Source organism: Mytilus edulis, chromosome 3, assembly GCF_963676685.1.
Source record: "Mytilus edulis chromosome 3, xbMytEdul2.2, whole genome shotgun sequence".
NCBI lineage: Eukaryota > Metazoa > Mollusca > Bivalvia > Mytilida > Mytilidae > Mytilus > Mytilus edulis.
Genome location: NC_092346.1, coordinates 60,745,083 through 60,760,253, shown reverse-complemented (window position 1 = coordinate 60,760,253; position 15,171 = coordinate 60,745,083). Strand labels below are relative to the sequence as shown.

At 30.5% G+C, this 15,171-nt stretch overlaps 1 protein-coding gene across 1 annotated transcript in view; it reads right to left on the bottom strand.

Moving 5' to 3' along the window:
- The window catches only part of LOC139516998 (inositol-tetrakisphosphate 1-kinase-like), a 32,701-nt gene extending 18,012 nt beyond the window's left edge, over positions 1-14,689 (bottom strand). The window contains exons 1-3 of the mRNA XM_071307528.1: positions 14,512-14,689; positions 8,466-8,490; positions 4,659-4,784 (exon numbers count right to left, since the gene is read on the bottom strand). Of these exons, the coding sequence (XP_071163629.1) occupies positions 4,659-4,784; positions 8,466-8,490; positions 14,512-14,588 (228 nt within the window). The 5' untranslated portion in view covers positions 14,589-14,689. The remainder of the gene's footprint in view (positions 1-4,658; positions 4,785-8,465; positions 8,491-14,511) is intronic.
- Positions 14,690-15,171: the final 482 nt, after the last annotated feature.

Below are 15,171 nucleotides of genomic sequence, written 5' to 3'. Positions count from 1 at the left end.
AATAACAAAAAATAGTTTTAAAAGTAAAGAAATATCTAATAAAATTATATCTAAATAAAAGTTATATTATATTTTAAAAAATCTTTTTTACATAATTACACATCACAGTAGGCCACATTACTTTTGCAAGCTTTTTGGACGTTTAGGGTATTAATTTTGTCCATCATTGCCCATAATATAGCAATACATTTGTGCATATTCTTTTTACAAATAATGCATGTCAAATACATAGCTAATTTGTGATAAATAGGAAGACAAATTCAAACTTTTAAAAACCTAACATTAATGAAAATAATTTTCAATCTTTTTCCTACTTTATATGACATTAGTCAATTTTGATCTTTTATTGTTAGTGCTGATAGCCTATGTGTAAGTTATGTGTAAATATTGTTGAGTAAACAATATTCTATATTCAGGTTCACAGACACTCTTTTAGAAATTCATTAAGAAAATGGTATGTCATCCTATCTTTTTTTGCCATTTAAATCTAAAGGTATTATTCACAAAACTTTCTTAATTTTATCAAATTTATGTTGTTCATATATACATGTGTGTGTTTTCTCTATGTAGGAACTTTTGTATGTCATGTAAATGGTAATGATCACGATCACAGTATATTCCCTTTACTTTTTCAACAGAACTTTTTGAGATTGATTTAAAGACATATCACCAATTTTGGACAAGCTTAATAATATGGATTTTTTAATGTACATTTCAAAAGTTAAACAATTGATTTACATGTTTCATTATTCAATAGCAACATATTTATTGAAAGAGTAAAATTGAGAAAGGAAATGGTGAATATGTCAAAGCGACAACCACCCGACCATAGAGCAAACAACAGCCGAAGGCAACCAATGGGTCTTCAATGTAGCGAGAATTCCCGCACCCGTAGGTGTCCTTCAGCTGGCCCCTAAAATATGCATAATAGTACAGTGATAATGGACGTCATACTAAACTCCGAATTATACACAAGAAACTAAAATTTAAAATCATACAAGACTAACAAAGGCCAGAGGCTCCTGACTTGGGACAGGCGCAAAATTGCGGCGACCTTGAAATGGAAATAACAATGTGACTTGTATTAACATCAATAGTAAATGATGGAAACAAAAACTGTTGCAAACACGGATACTTCTTTCACTTTAGGTTTGATGGATAAATGGAAGTTTACTATGCAAGGGAAAATCAACCATATGAGTTATGAAGTAGGCTGACAAGCTGTGTCAGATGTTAGTCCACAGGAAGATATGTAATCCCACAAAAAACATTCTGACTCCAAGTAGACTCTTGCTCCTCACTGATGTATGCTTGACAGAGAAATACCTACTACTTGTAGTAATTTCAAAGTCCTCCATATAAAATGCTCAGGGCTCCAAACTATGACCTTCCTCAACTACCAAATTATCAACACCATTTAGATATGATCTTGGTCACTACTGAAATCATTCTACATTGTTTAAAGCTGCAGGGGATGTATAGTTGTTAACTTTTGCTTCATTTGGTCTCTGGAGAAGAGTTGTCTCTTTGGCAATCATACCACATCTTCTCACTTTTATGATGTTATGGACCTTCATTACATGTACAATCTGAGATATCTCAATATATAATATTCCTCAATGACTGCTTGTATCTGGACATATACAAAAACATTTCGGTCCTCATGCAAACATTTTTGTATGACATGATGATGTATTTAACACTACTTATTATCTTGATAAATAAATTAAATCTAAATCCATTTATGCAAATTATGACAGCAAAAATGACTCAATATATAAATGGACCGTAAGCATAATTAATAAAGAGCTGCACCATGAGTGCATAAATGAAATCCTATAACTTAGACACATCAAATCAAATTTATAAAATTCAAAAGGGAGCTTATGTCAATAGATATAAACCATTCACCAAAGTCTCATGAAAATTGGTGTCAGAAAGAGTTTAAGAGTTGTTGTTCGAAGTGTTGACAATGGAGGGATATACAACGATACATACACCATAATACATCCAATCTTATAAGGATTTGTATAGAAAGCACATAAAATCAGCAAAACAAGTTCTTAAATTTGTCTTTATATCATCAAATCTCCCATTTAAAATCTATAGATTTTTCTTATATACTATATAATATTGATACATAAGTTTCTGTTTCTAGTGCTATGATAAGTATGAACTATTCATATGGTAACCGACTTTGTTTTTGGTGTATATATTCATAGATTTTTATTCCATATTTACTTAAGGGAATTAACATTGGAGAAAAACAAATACATCCTGTCAATACCATCTAATGAAGATGATATATTGATCCATTATCTATTAGCTTGATAAAAAAAAAACCTCCTAGTTAGTATATGATTTATTTACAATTTTGATTTATTTTGTAACAATTGTCAATTTCATTCAATTAAGACTCTCTGAAGCTTGAACAAACATATTAGTTAATTAAAAAAAATTTCGGCTGATTCTCTTTTACCTGACATAATAATTGAACTAATTGGGTTTCTAAGATACCATTGGACAGACAGTATCACATAAAACACAGAAAATAATTAACTTGGGTTTCCTGCCCTTGATTTCTAGGAGTATGCCAAATATTTGCCAAAATGCCAATCAACAAATAATCATTACTTTCCAAAAAGAAAAATAAATTTTCAATTTTGATTGGCATAAATCAATCATTGAGGGTTTCTTCTTATCAGTCATGAATCAATCAAATTCTTCTATAATACATGTATTATATATAGCTGAGGATTTTTGTTCGAAAACTCAAAATAAAATATCAAAAATTAAACATAATCATTCAGTCAGGATCCTACTTCGTCAAAATTATCTCCCCATTACGCCAGTTCATTTTCACAATCGTAGAAACGGAAGCCATTGTAGGGATGACGCGCTACCAATTTTGCTCTTGGAAACCGATAAATTTATCCATATTGCACCATTACGATCCTTATATGTCAGTTGTATTTTTAAAGACAAATGTATCAACCAGCTAATGAGCATCAGTTAATAATCTTGTCTGCATTGATTCAACTTAAAACTATTGTCTGATCAGTTGTCAGGTGGAATTTTCGAAAATTCATAAACATTTAAAAAAAATCTAAATAAATATTTCGTGGAAGGGCAGACTAGATTTTTTTAGTGTATGAAGACTATAAACTCTAGTTATCACACACAAAAAATTGGAATTTTTCGAAGATATGCATTTTCATCATCCAACTTGAAAGACTGTCGTCAAGTACTTTCAGTAAAAAAATAGCTATTCGAACACACCTTCTCTGTTTTTGTGACTCATTAGATAGGTATTTCAATTGACCTATATATTTCATCTTTTAGTACTGTGATTTTTTTGTGTTATAACGTCAACCTGTAGCTTTAATGTATAAAAATGATAGAATTTGAAGCGAGACGATGTATGAAATATTCTTGCTTTGTACGATATCAAGACAATATACTCAACTCAAACACGCCCTAACATAAAACGGTGCACTCGATTTTCTCTTTTCGATACAATTGTTACCCATTTTTGGAATTTTTTCTTCAGTCACATAATGGAAGGGCAGACACGAAAATTACTGAAGTAATAGATTGATATGGTTTCCGTCCGTGGTAATTTTTTCAAAAAAATCGGAGGTTATGCATTTTTGTCATCCAACTTGAAAGATACCCATGTCGTCGACTTGATATCTAATTGTTCTGCTTAACTATGAACTAGATAAATTGAAAACTTATGCAAATGGGGTTTTTAAAATAAAACACCTCGTAATTGAGAAGAAAATTGCAATTTTGTTTGTTTCTATTAACTTTTTAAAATTTTGTCACTATAGTAAACAATACAGTAAACATTTATCGCCTTCTCTAAAAAAAGAGCTTCGATTCTTTTGTTCTATTTCAACCTGGTTTCCGACTGCTTAATTATAAAACTGATAAATGTGTCAACCCGACCAAAGAGCAGAACTTTTACCAATTATATAAATGTAGGTTTTATTAAATATTAAAACAGCTACAATACATGTACCTTTAGTTATCAAATTTGTTTTAAAAGCACACCTCATTTCACTTAATTTTGTTACTGGCATGGTTTCAAGGTAATTTATTTTACATGCCTAGATAACCTGTAAATTCAATTTACATTTTATACAATTGTCAGTTAAATTATTCACATGTATGTTTGTCGATGATTGTTTATTTCAAAACCTAAAATAAACAGTGGATAAAAGCTGCAGTTAACAATACAATTTATTTTGTTTAAAGAGTTGGTTCAAAACAAACCAGTTCCAGTAATGTACTTCTTGGTAAATCCAGACATATCCATGGATAGTTTTTATCATTAGAATAGAGAATGGAAACAGAAATGTGTCAAAGAGGTAACAACCCAACCACAGAGCAGAAAACAGCCCATGAAAACCAATGGGTCTTCAATGCAGCCAGAAAATCCTGTATCAGGAGGCAGGCTTCAGCCGATGTGATTGTCTGACATTCTATCAATTTTTAAAAACATTCAAATATCTGTAGACCATTCTTGATAAATATTTGTGACAAATATTTCCCTGAGTCTATATCTGAATAATTAGGCCAAGGGTCTTTTCTTCTGTATCACTATACCTTTAACTAGCGACATAAATGTAAATATCCAGGTGAATCTTACCTACCTTTATATTATTTATTTGACACTCAGCAGTAAGGTCCCCATCTTTGGCAGCTACCATCAACCCAGTACATTTATGTAGAATTAAATCAAATGGTCCCTGTTCTGTTAAAGGCTGGTCTATATCAAACTACAGTAAATGTAAGACAATAATAGTTAGTTTGGTGTAAAATGTACACAATTAAGGCCACAATTAAAAATATTTTGGTTTGCCCAAACCCTATCCAAAGTTGAGACAGTGGGTAGGTAGGTAGGCATTTCTTTTTTTTTTTTTAAAGAAATTGAAGTAACGGATGTTCATTAGTCTTCATGCCTATCTGATTAAAAAAAAACTTCTTCAAATCAGGACAATAAAAGAATTTGAGTAGGCAGCTTTTTTCTGGGTAGGCAGGGTTTGGGCAAACAAACCTATTCTTTTTTATGACCTAAACTGGTAGCAGCTTATTAAAATAATTAAAGCTGAAATGACAGTTTTTTTTCTTCATCCAAACCATAAAGAAAGGCTTTGAAACACGGTTATCTTTTGTAATAATTAAAGCAAAGACATTACAAGATAGATGAGATGAAGAATGTGCATGAAATTTTCTGCACTAATGATTGTTCCAGATTCACTGAGAGAATATTTCTTTTTAAATAAAAGTCATGTCATTAAAGGACATTGACCCAATGGGTCTATCAACCCTTTTCTTTAATCTATTTTCTTGTAGATTTTGTCTTTCTGTTTCTGTTTCTATTTAAATTTATGTATGAATAATAGGTTTCAAGATTACTGAAAAAAAATTCTAAAAACATGTCATTTATGGAAAGTGACTTCCCTAATAAGTTCATCACATTCAGTTCACCCATTTAGTAAAATCTATTTTGTTGCTCATTTCAGTTATTTACAGTTTCTCTCCAACCATTTTAATTCTCAAGATAACCAAACATATAACTTACAAAAAACCTGGGTAAAAATGTTGATCAAAGGGCATAAACTCATAAAGGAGTTGATTATCAATTTACTGCAGAGCCCTGTGTCTCTATGGTTAAAATAGTAGCCTTCACAATAAACTTTTGAGTTCACAAGCCTGAAACTCAGTATTTTTTAAAATACTAGTTGGATTCTGTTGGCTTGTAGAGAAGAATTTTACAAGCCAATGCAGTAGGACTTGTGGTTAAATGTGAAGACTGAAACAGTCATAGTTATCATCATCTTTAATAGCTAACTACTCATAAGAGGTTCCAAGACATAGATGAAGGCTTTAAAAACAGAAAATGTGCCCTCTTTATACAGGGATAGAGTTTTATTTTTTCGTTGAATGTAAGGGGTATTGAAATACCTTATAAGTAGTAGTTTACGTTGAACAGAGACTTTTCTATATTACATAATACAAAGGTCTGAACAAGAAAAAAGTTCATTTTGAAAAATAGTGATACTGATATATGTTTGTTGTGGCGTATAAATGGTATGTATCATTCAAACTTATTATTCTATTTTGTAATAGAATATGAATAACAATATCTGATCAGTGAGAAAATACGTGTATTCATTTTTGTATAATATGGTCTTTTGTAAACACCATTTGAATCATTCCTAGGTCATGTATGTTTGAATGTTCACCAATAAACTATGTACAAGGACAAATTTTATCAGAGGAGCATAAAAAGCAGACATGCTACATGTACTGTTAGAGGCACATTCAATTTACATATTCTTGTACTGGAGTTAACTAGTTTGTTCTGGTGTGTTTTTATATCAACTGAATAACAAATTCTTTGTATCCATAATAAACTTTATTTGTCATATGACCAAGTATACTACTGATCTACAACTAAAGATCAAAACCTATCTACTACAACCTACTTATGATCGGAAAGAAATCAATAAATATATTTATAAATTCCAATTAGTGTCATTTATTACCTATGTATTATGTACATGTATACTTATTAGAGCACCTCATAAAAGATGATTAAGTCAAGTTATCGGAATAATTTTAATAGGAACTTGTTATTTGTCTTATTTATAGATAAATGTATTAAAATGCTATCATCAACTTTAAAAATAGAAATAGGTCATCACCTTTTAAACCTTGAATTTGCAAGAAAGTGTGGATATATGTATACAACTGTTGCCAAAATAAGATGATTGTCTGGCCTTGATCTTCACTCAACAACAAAGTACTCTATATAGATACTGACTTAAATTATGCACTTCTCATTGTTACTGTAGTACTTCATAAAAGCATTTAAATATGATGTATTACACTATCTGACTAAATTATGTTCTCTGACAAGCTGGGTGGAGGCATCTGACATTATCTTATAAAAGAACAAATGATCAGAGAATAAGACTAGCTCATGTCTGTACAACGGTTATTGTGTATTAATTACTAGTAATATCTTGTACATGTATTATCTTCAATTAAATTAGTCACAAGATTGAAAAATAATCTATAAAGTACAAAATGTCATGCTTTATAGATGACTCATATTTGGTTGTCTTACTTACGATAGCAAAAAATATGTACATTATTCAATTGTATGACAAGTCATAAGTGAGCCTCATCTTAAATTGCAACCCCTGATCCAGAAATGTTTGTATCTAGGGGTTCAATTTAAATCATGACATATTTTGGTTTAAAAAACATTTTAAATCCTAATAGGTGGCCAAGGTTATCCTAATATTTTAGGACCATAAAAGCAACAAAATCATAAAGTTCGACAATATCTCCATAACTTTTGGGTCTGTTATATATACCCATATGAATAAAACTCATCATAGATACCAGGACTAAAATTTGTATTTACGCCAGACGCGCGTTTCGTCTACAAAACACTCATCAGTGACGCTCGAATCCAAAAAAAGTTAAAAATGTCAAATAAAGAACAAAGTTGAAAACATTGTTTTTTTGCAGCATTCAGGCTTTTATCTGTTTAACAACATATGTGGTGTGAACTTTTTGATTTGTATAATAAAGTTGAAATATTTGCCACATTTTGGCATAATTGAACTTTATCTATTCCTATTCAAATTTCCACAATTACATTATGACTATGTCTACAATTGTGAGACTTCTCATAAGGATCATTGGAAACCTATGTGGTAAACCTCCATGCATGATCTTATTCAAAAGAAGGGTCAACTGCAATTCCAATATACATGTAAATATGACAGAGCTAAAGGTCAGATAATGAGTACAACACAATGTATATGTTATATATAAAAATAAGAATATGTTGTATGATTGCCAATGAAACAGCTTTCCACAAGAGACCAAATGATACATAAATTAACAACTATGGGTCACTGTATGGCCTTCAACAATGAATAAAACCCATACGTCAGCTATATCAGTTATGTCAAGGGAGTTGATAATATTACACAAAAATCTATCACATAGTTCCATCAAATTTAATATGACAAGTTATATCTCTCTAGTCAACATGGTCAATGATATGCAAATATTACAAAACAAACATGAATAAAAAATAATTGTATGCATTTAAGGAGTGTGTATAAACAAGCAATACATGTAAGAACCCACAATGATAGACAACTATATATATATATAGCTATGTTAGAATAAATATTTTATTTAGATATTTGTCAAATGTCAAGGAACAGTGCTAGCACACTACTTTATCTGAACAAATGAGCAGTCAGTTTTCCCCAGAAAGTGATACATGGCCTGTGAAATTAATAACACTTTTAATTCTATATCCACTATGATCATCATGATGAGAGTATATATAATGAGAGGTTATATACATGTATAAGTCTACACAAAAATGGCAATCCTATAAACGATAAAGAATATTTTTTACTTACTTTTACAAGATCTATACCAGCATTTCTGAAAAAGAAAAAATATATATATACTCAATGACACAACCTCAATTCTTATATTTTATATGGGGTAATTTGAACACATATAAATGTACATGTGCAATGTAAGTAATACACTTAATTCAACTTATCATAGATACACAATAATATTTGAGAAAGAAAAAATTCTTTTGTCCATAATCAAATTATTCTTTTTTCTGATGTCAAGATATTGACATAACTTATTAATTGTTGGGTTTTTGGGTTTTTCTTTGGTGTTTTAACACCACTTTTAAGCACCACATTTAGGCAATTTTGTGGACTGGTGGCCAGTTTTTATTGGTGGAGGAAGACAGAGTGCCTGGAGAAAACCATGACCTTTGATAGGAAAACTGACAATCCAAGTCAATTTAGATTGGAGTTGAGTACACCTGCACGAGCTGTTGGAACTCACAACCTCAGTGTTGACTGGCTAGTGATTATAGTAGTAGCTCCTAGACCACTCAGGCACCGAGGCCTTTTTAACTTTTTAAATGTATTAAACAATTACAGTGTACATGCATTTGACCTAATGTTTTTATTTCAGCTGAAGGCAATGTTGTTTGGGCATTAAGTCATCAGAAATATTTTTTAAGCAAAAGAATTTGTTCAGTAATTTTAGAGGGGATTATTTTGAGCAGAAATACATGACTTAGACCATGTTACCACTAGTAAAAAATATCATTCTTTCCTGAGATTGACCTAACAAAGATAGATCTTTTGTCTTATGTAAACTGGAAGATCTATATCTAATCTCATTTAAAAAGACCACCTCCAGAGGAGGATTTTAAAAGATTGATTTTTCTTCAAGTGTTAACACTTAGATCAATCATCATATCCTTCTAAAAGTGTAAGTGTTATATTTAGATATGAAAATAATTCTGTGCATGGTCGCTCATAATATCCTTATAAATATCTGTATCCTGGAGTTTTATCCTATGGACAGAATAGGAGGATAAGACAAGTAAATAAAGTCATATTCCAACATTTTTCAATCATCGTTTTAAAGAGGCATTAGATGTCAAATTCATGTTCACTAATTTGACTTAAATTCTTATATTAGAGTTATAACATACTAAAACGTATATCCAAGTAATAAAAAGTCTAAAATAAACAATTTACAAGGCATGGGCTCAATAATATGTAATTTAGTCTAGACACCAAGGCCATCTAATTATTTCACCCTTGAGGTGACCATGGACGACTGCTGACGGTCAAATAACTATACAAGTAAATATAGTTATAAATGGATACATTGTAGCGAACTTGTGCAATAGGACTTTATTAAGTCTGTTTGATTTCAATTATTATAGTTTAACAAATATAAGTTAATTTTTTTTTACCTGTATAAAAATGAGTTATTGTGGATCAAATAAGTCAATCAAATGGTTAACCCTTATTTCAATTTTAGTGTTGACATTCTTTTCCTTTAAATACAATGTAACTGAACATAGGTGAACAGCTTAATTTATGCATAACCAAACTCTAGCTAAGAGGTTATATTGAAGGTCCCATGAAAAGGGATTCAATGATGTCAAACTATTCACTTGTAAGTGAATAAACCATCAGTGATGCTTCTTAACTTATTTTGACAGAATTGAACCAAACTGGCTGCTAAAAGCAAATTATTATTTCACTTTTTACCTTCTTTTAATAAAGATTAAACAAAAAAAGCATTTTTAAATATTTTTTATATCTCTTAACATATGCCCCTTTAAATATATATATAAATAATTGTTTTAATTCAACCAAAAAGATACATTGTGTATTTTGTATATATATATATTTCTTTAGAATGTTATGTTATAATGTTAGACCCTAAAGAGTTACTTAATAGACCGAGATTTTGTAGGGGATTTCAATATTCACTCAGAACTTAAGGCATGGCAGATTGCCCCAGTTCAATATAATCAACTCTTATCACAAACTGAAGTTACCAGAATAATTAGTTTCCAATGTTTTAAATATAACTGTATCATGGCAGTTTTGAAATAAATTTATTTTGTTTATAACATGCATGTATAACAATATTTAGAGATTTAAGAACTGTTTAAAGGGATACATGTACCTTGAAATATATTTAAACCATGTTTATGCTTGGTTAAACACTGAAGTTTCCTCATAGAATATTAAATCTCTAATCTTATTATGTTGTCATCATTTCCATTCAAATGAGAGAAGAAAATACCTGGTAAATCAGGTTAAAAAACATATAATCATCTTCTTAATTCAAAAAATATAACACCTTTAGATCACTTTATAAACAGATTTGGGAGACAGGGAGACAGATTTGTAAAAGCAAATTGCTTGTTTCTGAATCCTTAATATTATTTCATTGTATAATATGTTTAATGTTGATTTATCTGAATAAATATTGTTTAAACTAAACAGATTTGTCTACATCACAAAAATCACATAAATGTAAAGTTAGTCACTATGAAAGAGTTCAGAAAAGAATAAAATTCAACCCAAATTTTGAACCCAAACTTGAAATATTTCTGGGATTTCTTTATTAGACCTTTTGTTTCTCTTTAAATTATCCAATATCCTACATCATGTACATCTACATGTTTAATATCTGTATTAACTTAGTTATTTCTTTGGTGAAGTAAGAAATTCACTTTAAAAAATCTTATACTTCCACTGTAAAATTACATGCGTTTTTTCTCTCTCAAAATCTATATAAGTTAGACCATACACTTTTTACATCAATTCAGCAACAAAATTATCTCCCTTTGCAAATTTTTCATTAGTAGATATTAAATAATTCAGGTATATCAACTGTCCTAGAAATGCCCTAAAATTAAAATGGACATCACAATTGACACCAGTTAAAAGAGTGTAAAAAAGATCCAGACTAGTATGTTCAATGTATACAAATGTACAAAATTGATGATCAAGTGTAATTTTTGTACAGAAAATATTCAAGTAGGTTTCTTCAGGCCAAACAAATATTTAAACTTGTTTCTTGTCCCCTATAAAATATTTTTATACATATACATGTATCTTGAAATATAACGCCATCAAAGGAACTATTAGGGACTTTAAAACTACAAACTTCACCAATGGTGTACATGTTCATAAAATGGGGTACAATGTACATATACAAATGTATGTAAACGTATAGACTAGAGACAGGAAACACAAGTATATTTTTGTTTGGTTTTATTCTATTACACATTTTATCTAAAAGACACAACACTGAGAGTGGTTTGATCCAAATACATTTAACAAATAAACTGTGTAAACACACTACATTATGTAAATAACTTGGTATAATAAATCATGACATTTACAGTCACATTGATAGATTCATCAAATATACTGTGTGTACTAGTACTCTCATAGTGAAATTATTGCTAAAATATTTCTATGAATACCAAAAAAGGAGATTTGGTAAAAAAAAAAATGCACGTGAATTTTCTAACTACACATTTATATATAGAAACTAAAATTTCACAACATCATTGACATCAGCCAACACAGATGAAGGCATGCATGCTCTGCAAAAATCTAGACAGTAACCGTTGTAACATCCTGTACATACATGTAGTTTAATTGTATATAAATTTATTTATAGATAATGTTTTAAATGTAAATAGCCCATGAAAAACTTTCTGTGCTGTCCACACTGAACATTTTATTCCTTACCTGGAAGAGGAAGACCTAAGTCAAATATTAAATGCCAACCAAAATTTTATATGAACCAACTGTATTTGACGTGAATCAAATAAATGGCCTGCTTTCATCCAATTTGTATTTCTACATTGCATGTTTAAGAATTATTCTGCCTCTTCCAAATTTCTAGAGGGGTACATTGTACATGTACTTTAACTTAGTTGCAGTCTTTTTCAATGTTCATATATCAATGTGCTTACATGTCCCTGCCTCCATTTTTTCAGTCATTGAACCATACTGTATATGTGGTTTAAGAGAAGTTGTGAGACAGGACAGAGAAGACATGTGAAAAAAATTTGTAAGGGTTCCGCGGAACCCAGTGTCTCGCCTATTTTTGCTGTAAATCACAGGCTCAACAACAATGAGGAAAAAAATCAATAAAAATATTCCTCTTGTTACTATTTTATGATTGTAAGAAAATCTAAGTCCATTTGAAAGTAAATTACAGAAAAAAACAGAGTAATCTTTTTACAAACTTTACTTCTGGATACAATCTTATGATCATAAATAAGGTTATTTCCAAGTTTGGTACAAACCCAGGATAGTTTAAGAAAGTTATTTAAATTTTAAAAACTTTAACCACAGAGTGAATGTAATGGTTCCCTGCAGAAAAAACTAAGTCCATTTATAAGTAAAATACGGAAAAAATTGAATTTTATTTTTACAAAATTTTCTTCTGGATACTATCTTATGATCATAAACAAGCTTCTGTCCAAGTTTGGTACAAACCCAGGATAGTTAAAGAAAGTTATAAAAATTCTAAAAACTTTAACCACAGAGTGAATGTAATGTTTCCCCGCAGAAAAAACTAAGTCCATTTATAAGTAAAATACGGTAAAATGGAATTTTATTTTTACAAAATTTACTTCTGGATATTATCTTATGATCATAAACAAGCTTCTGTCCAAGTTTGGTACAAACCCAGGATAGTTTGAGAAAGTTATTAAAATTCTAAAAACTTTAACCACAGAGTGAATGTTTTGTTTCCCCGCAGAAAAAACTAAGTCCATTTATAGTAAAATACGGAAAAAATGGAATTTTATTTTTACAAAATTTACTTCTGGATACTATCTTATGATCATAAACAAGCTTCTGTCAAAGTTTGGTAGAAATCCAGTATAGTTTAAGAAAGTTATTAAAATTTCAAAAACTTTAACCACAGAGTGAATATTTGTTGACGCCGCCGACGACGCCGGAATGTAGGATCGCTTAGTCTCGCTTTTTCGACTAAAGTCGAAGGCTCGACAATAAAATAGGCCCCTTCACGGTTAGTTTGGCCATAATGACTAGGGGCAGATTTTCGTAAAGGAGGTTAAATTCATTAAATGGTCTGACAAATAAGGAAGAACGTCATTAATACAGAGCAGTTGCTTGGAAATATGCATAGAATTTCCCCTACTAATATACTTTTGCACCTCTTTCAGAACAATCTGTTCCCAATTGGAAATATGCATAGAATTTACCCTACTAATATACTTTTGCACCTCTTTCAGAACAATCTGTCCCCAGTTCAATATATTTGAAATTATTAACTGTAAAGTGGCCATTTAATATTATACAATGTATACATGTGGAATAAATTTGTTAAAACCAATTCAGAAGCTTTTCTCTTTTTAATTGAAAAATGATTTACTGATATTTATGACAAATATCTAATATCTTGTGCATATTCATCTTATCACCATTTGTCCATCATTACTGGACATCACACCCTTACAGTGCATGCAGGTTCCTGTAAAATTTTGACATCATAAATACAAAATATCTGACGTCAAAATGGAAAAGTGATTGTTGTTCGATGTCAATACACCTTATCGCTATTTGTCCGCCATTGCTGGATATCACACAGGTTCCCGTAAAATTTTGACGTCATAAAACAAAATATCTGACGCCACAATGGAAAAGTGATTGTTGTATGCGTCAAAAGTTCAAGCGGCCGGGTCAGCCAGGATTAGCGATAAGGTGTATAGTTCAAGCAGGACAGATTCTCATGTCAGCCGGGAATAGTGATAAAGAGTGTTTAGTTGACCAATAGGGATTGTGTATAAAATGCATAATTAAACTGGATGTCCAGTGGCATATATTTCTGAAATAATAATTCTGCCAATTTCTGGTTTCGACAAAAGAAACAAAAATCTGCATATCCAAATAAAAAATTGTGAAAAGCTATGACCACACTATCAGATTAAAAGCAAAACTATCATTCGATTTCATAAATATAGCTCAAATGTGTATAATTTTATAGTAGATTTGCTGAACCTGCATGACCTGATCAGCAGTTTGGCCGACTTTAGTGACTGCATATAATTTACACAAGATTCTAAACGCATACCTGAATGTTTCTTTGTGATCTTCTAAATTGAGTCTTTTATTTTTCTTTTGACTCATCCAATATCCTACACGTTTCATATTTGTATTAACCGTGTTATTCCTTCCGTTAGCTGAGATGTTTCATTTTTTCGTCAACGGAAGTTGTGTTGTTGATCATGTATTGATAGTAAAGTTACGATCTAATGCACGATTGGTAAACCTACCTGGCATTCAAACAAAGGTAAGTAATTTAACAATAACATGTTAATCTTCACTGGGGCTTTTAGAAACCATAAAGACAAAAAGAAGAGAAAAAACAACAAATAAAATAAATAAACCAGTTAATACAGGTATCTTAAAAGTAGAAAATAGTTTTTAACATTTAACCTTACTCAAGTTACTGTGTATTTGGTTTAATCATTTTTGACGCACCTAATATTTTCAGGATTTGTGCGGAATAATAAAACATCTAGATTTCTATTTTTCCAGGTTAAATCAACATCAATAAGCAGTCTTTTGAATGTTATGTATATGTGTATGAATATTTTTACCCATTTTTTTTTTTAGAAAAGCCCTTACAAGGTGACGTCGCTCTCCTTTCTTTGCAGAGTCGGATAGATTAAGAAGGCTTATTTGACACATACGCTGGATTTGTCAGTGCTTTAAGAGTCATCTATATTTC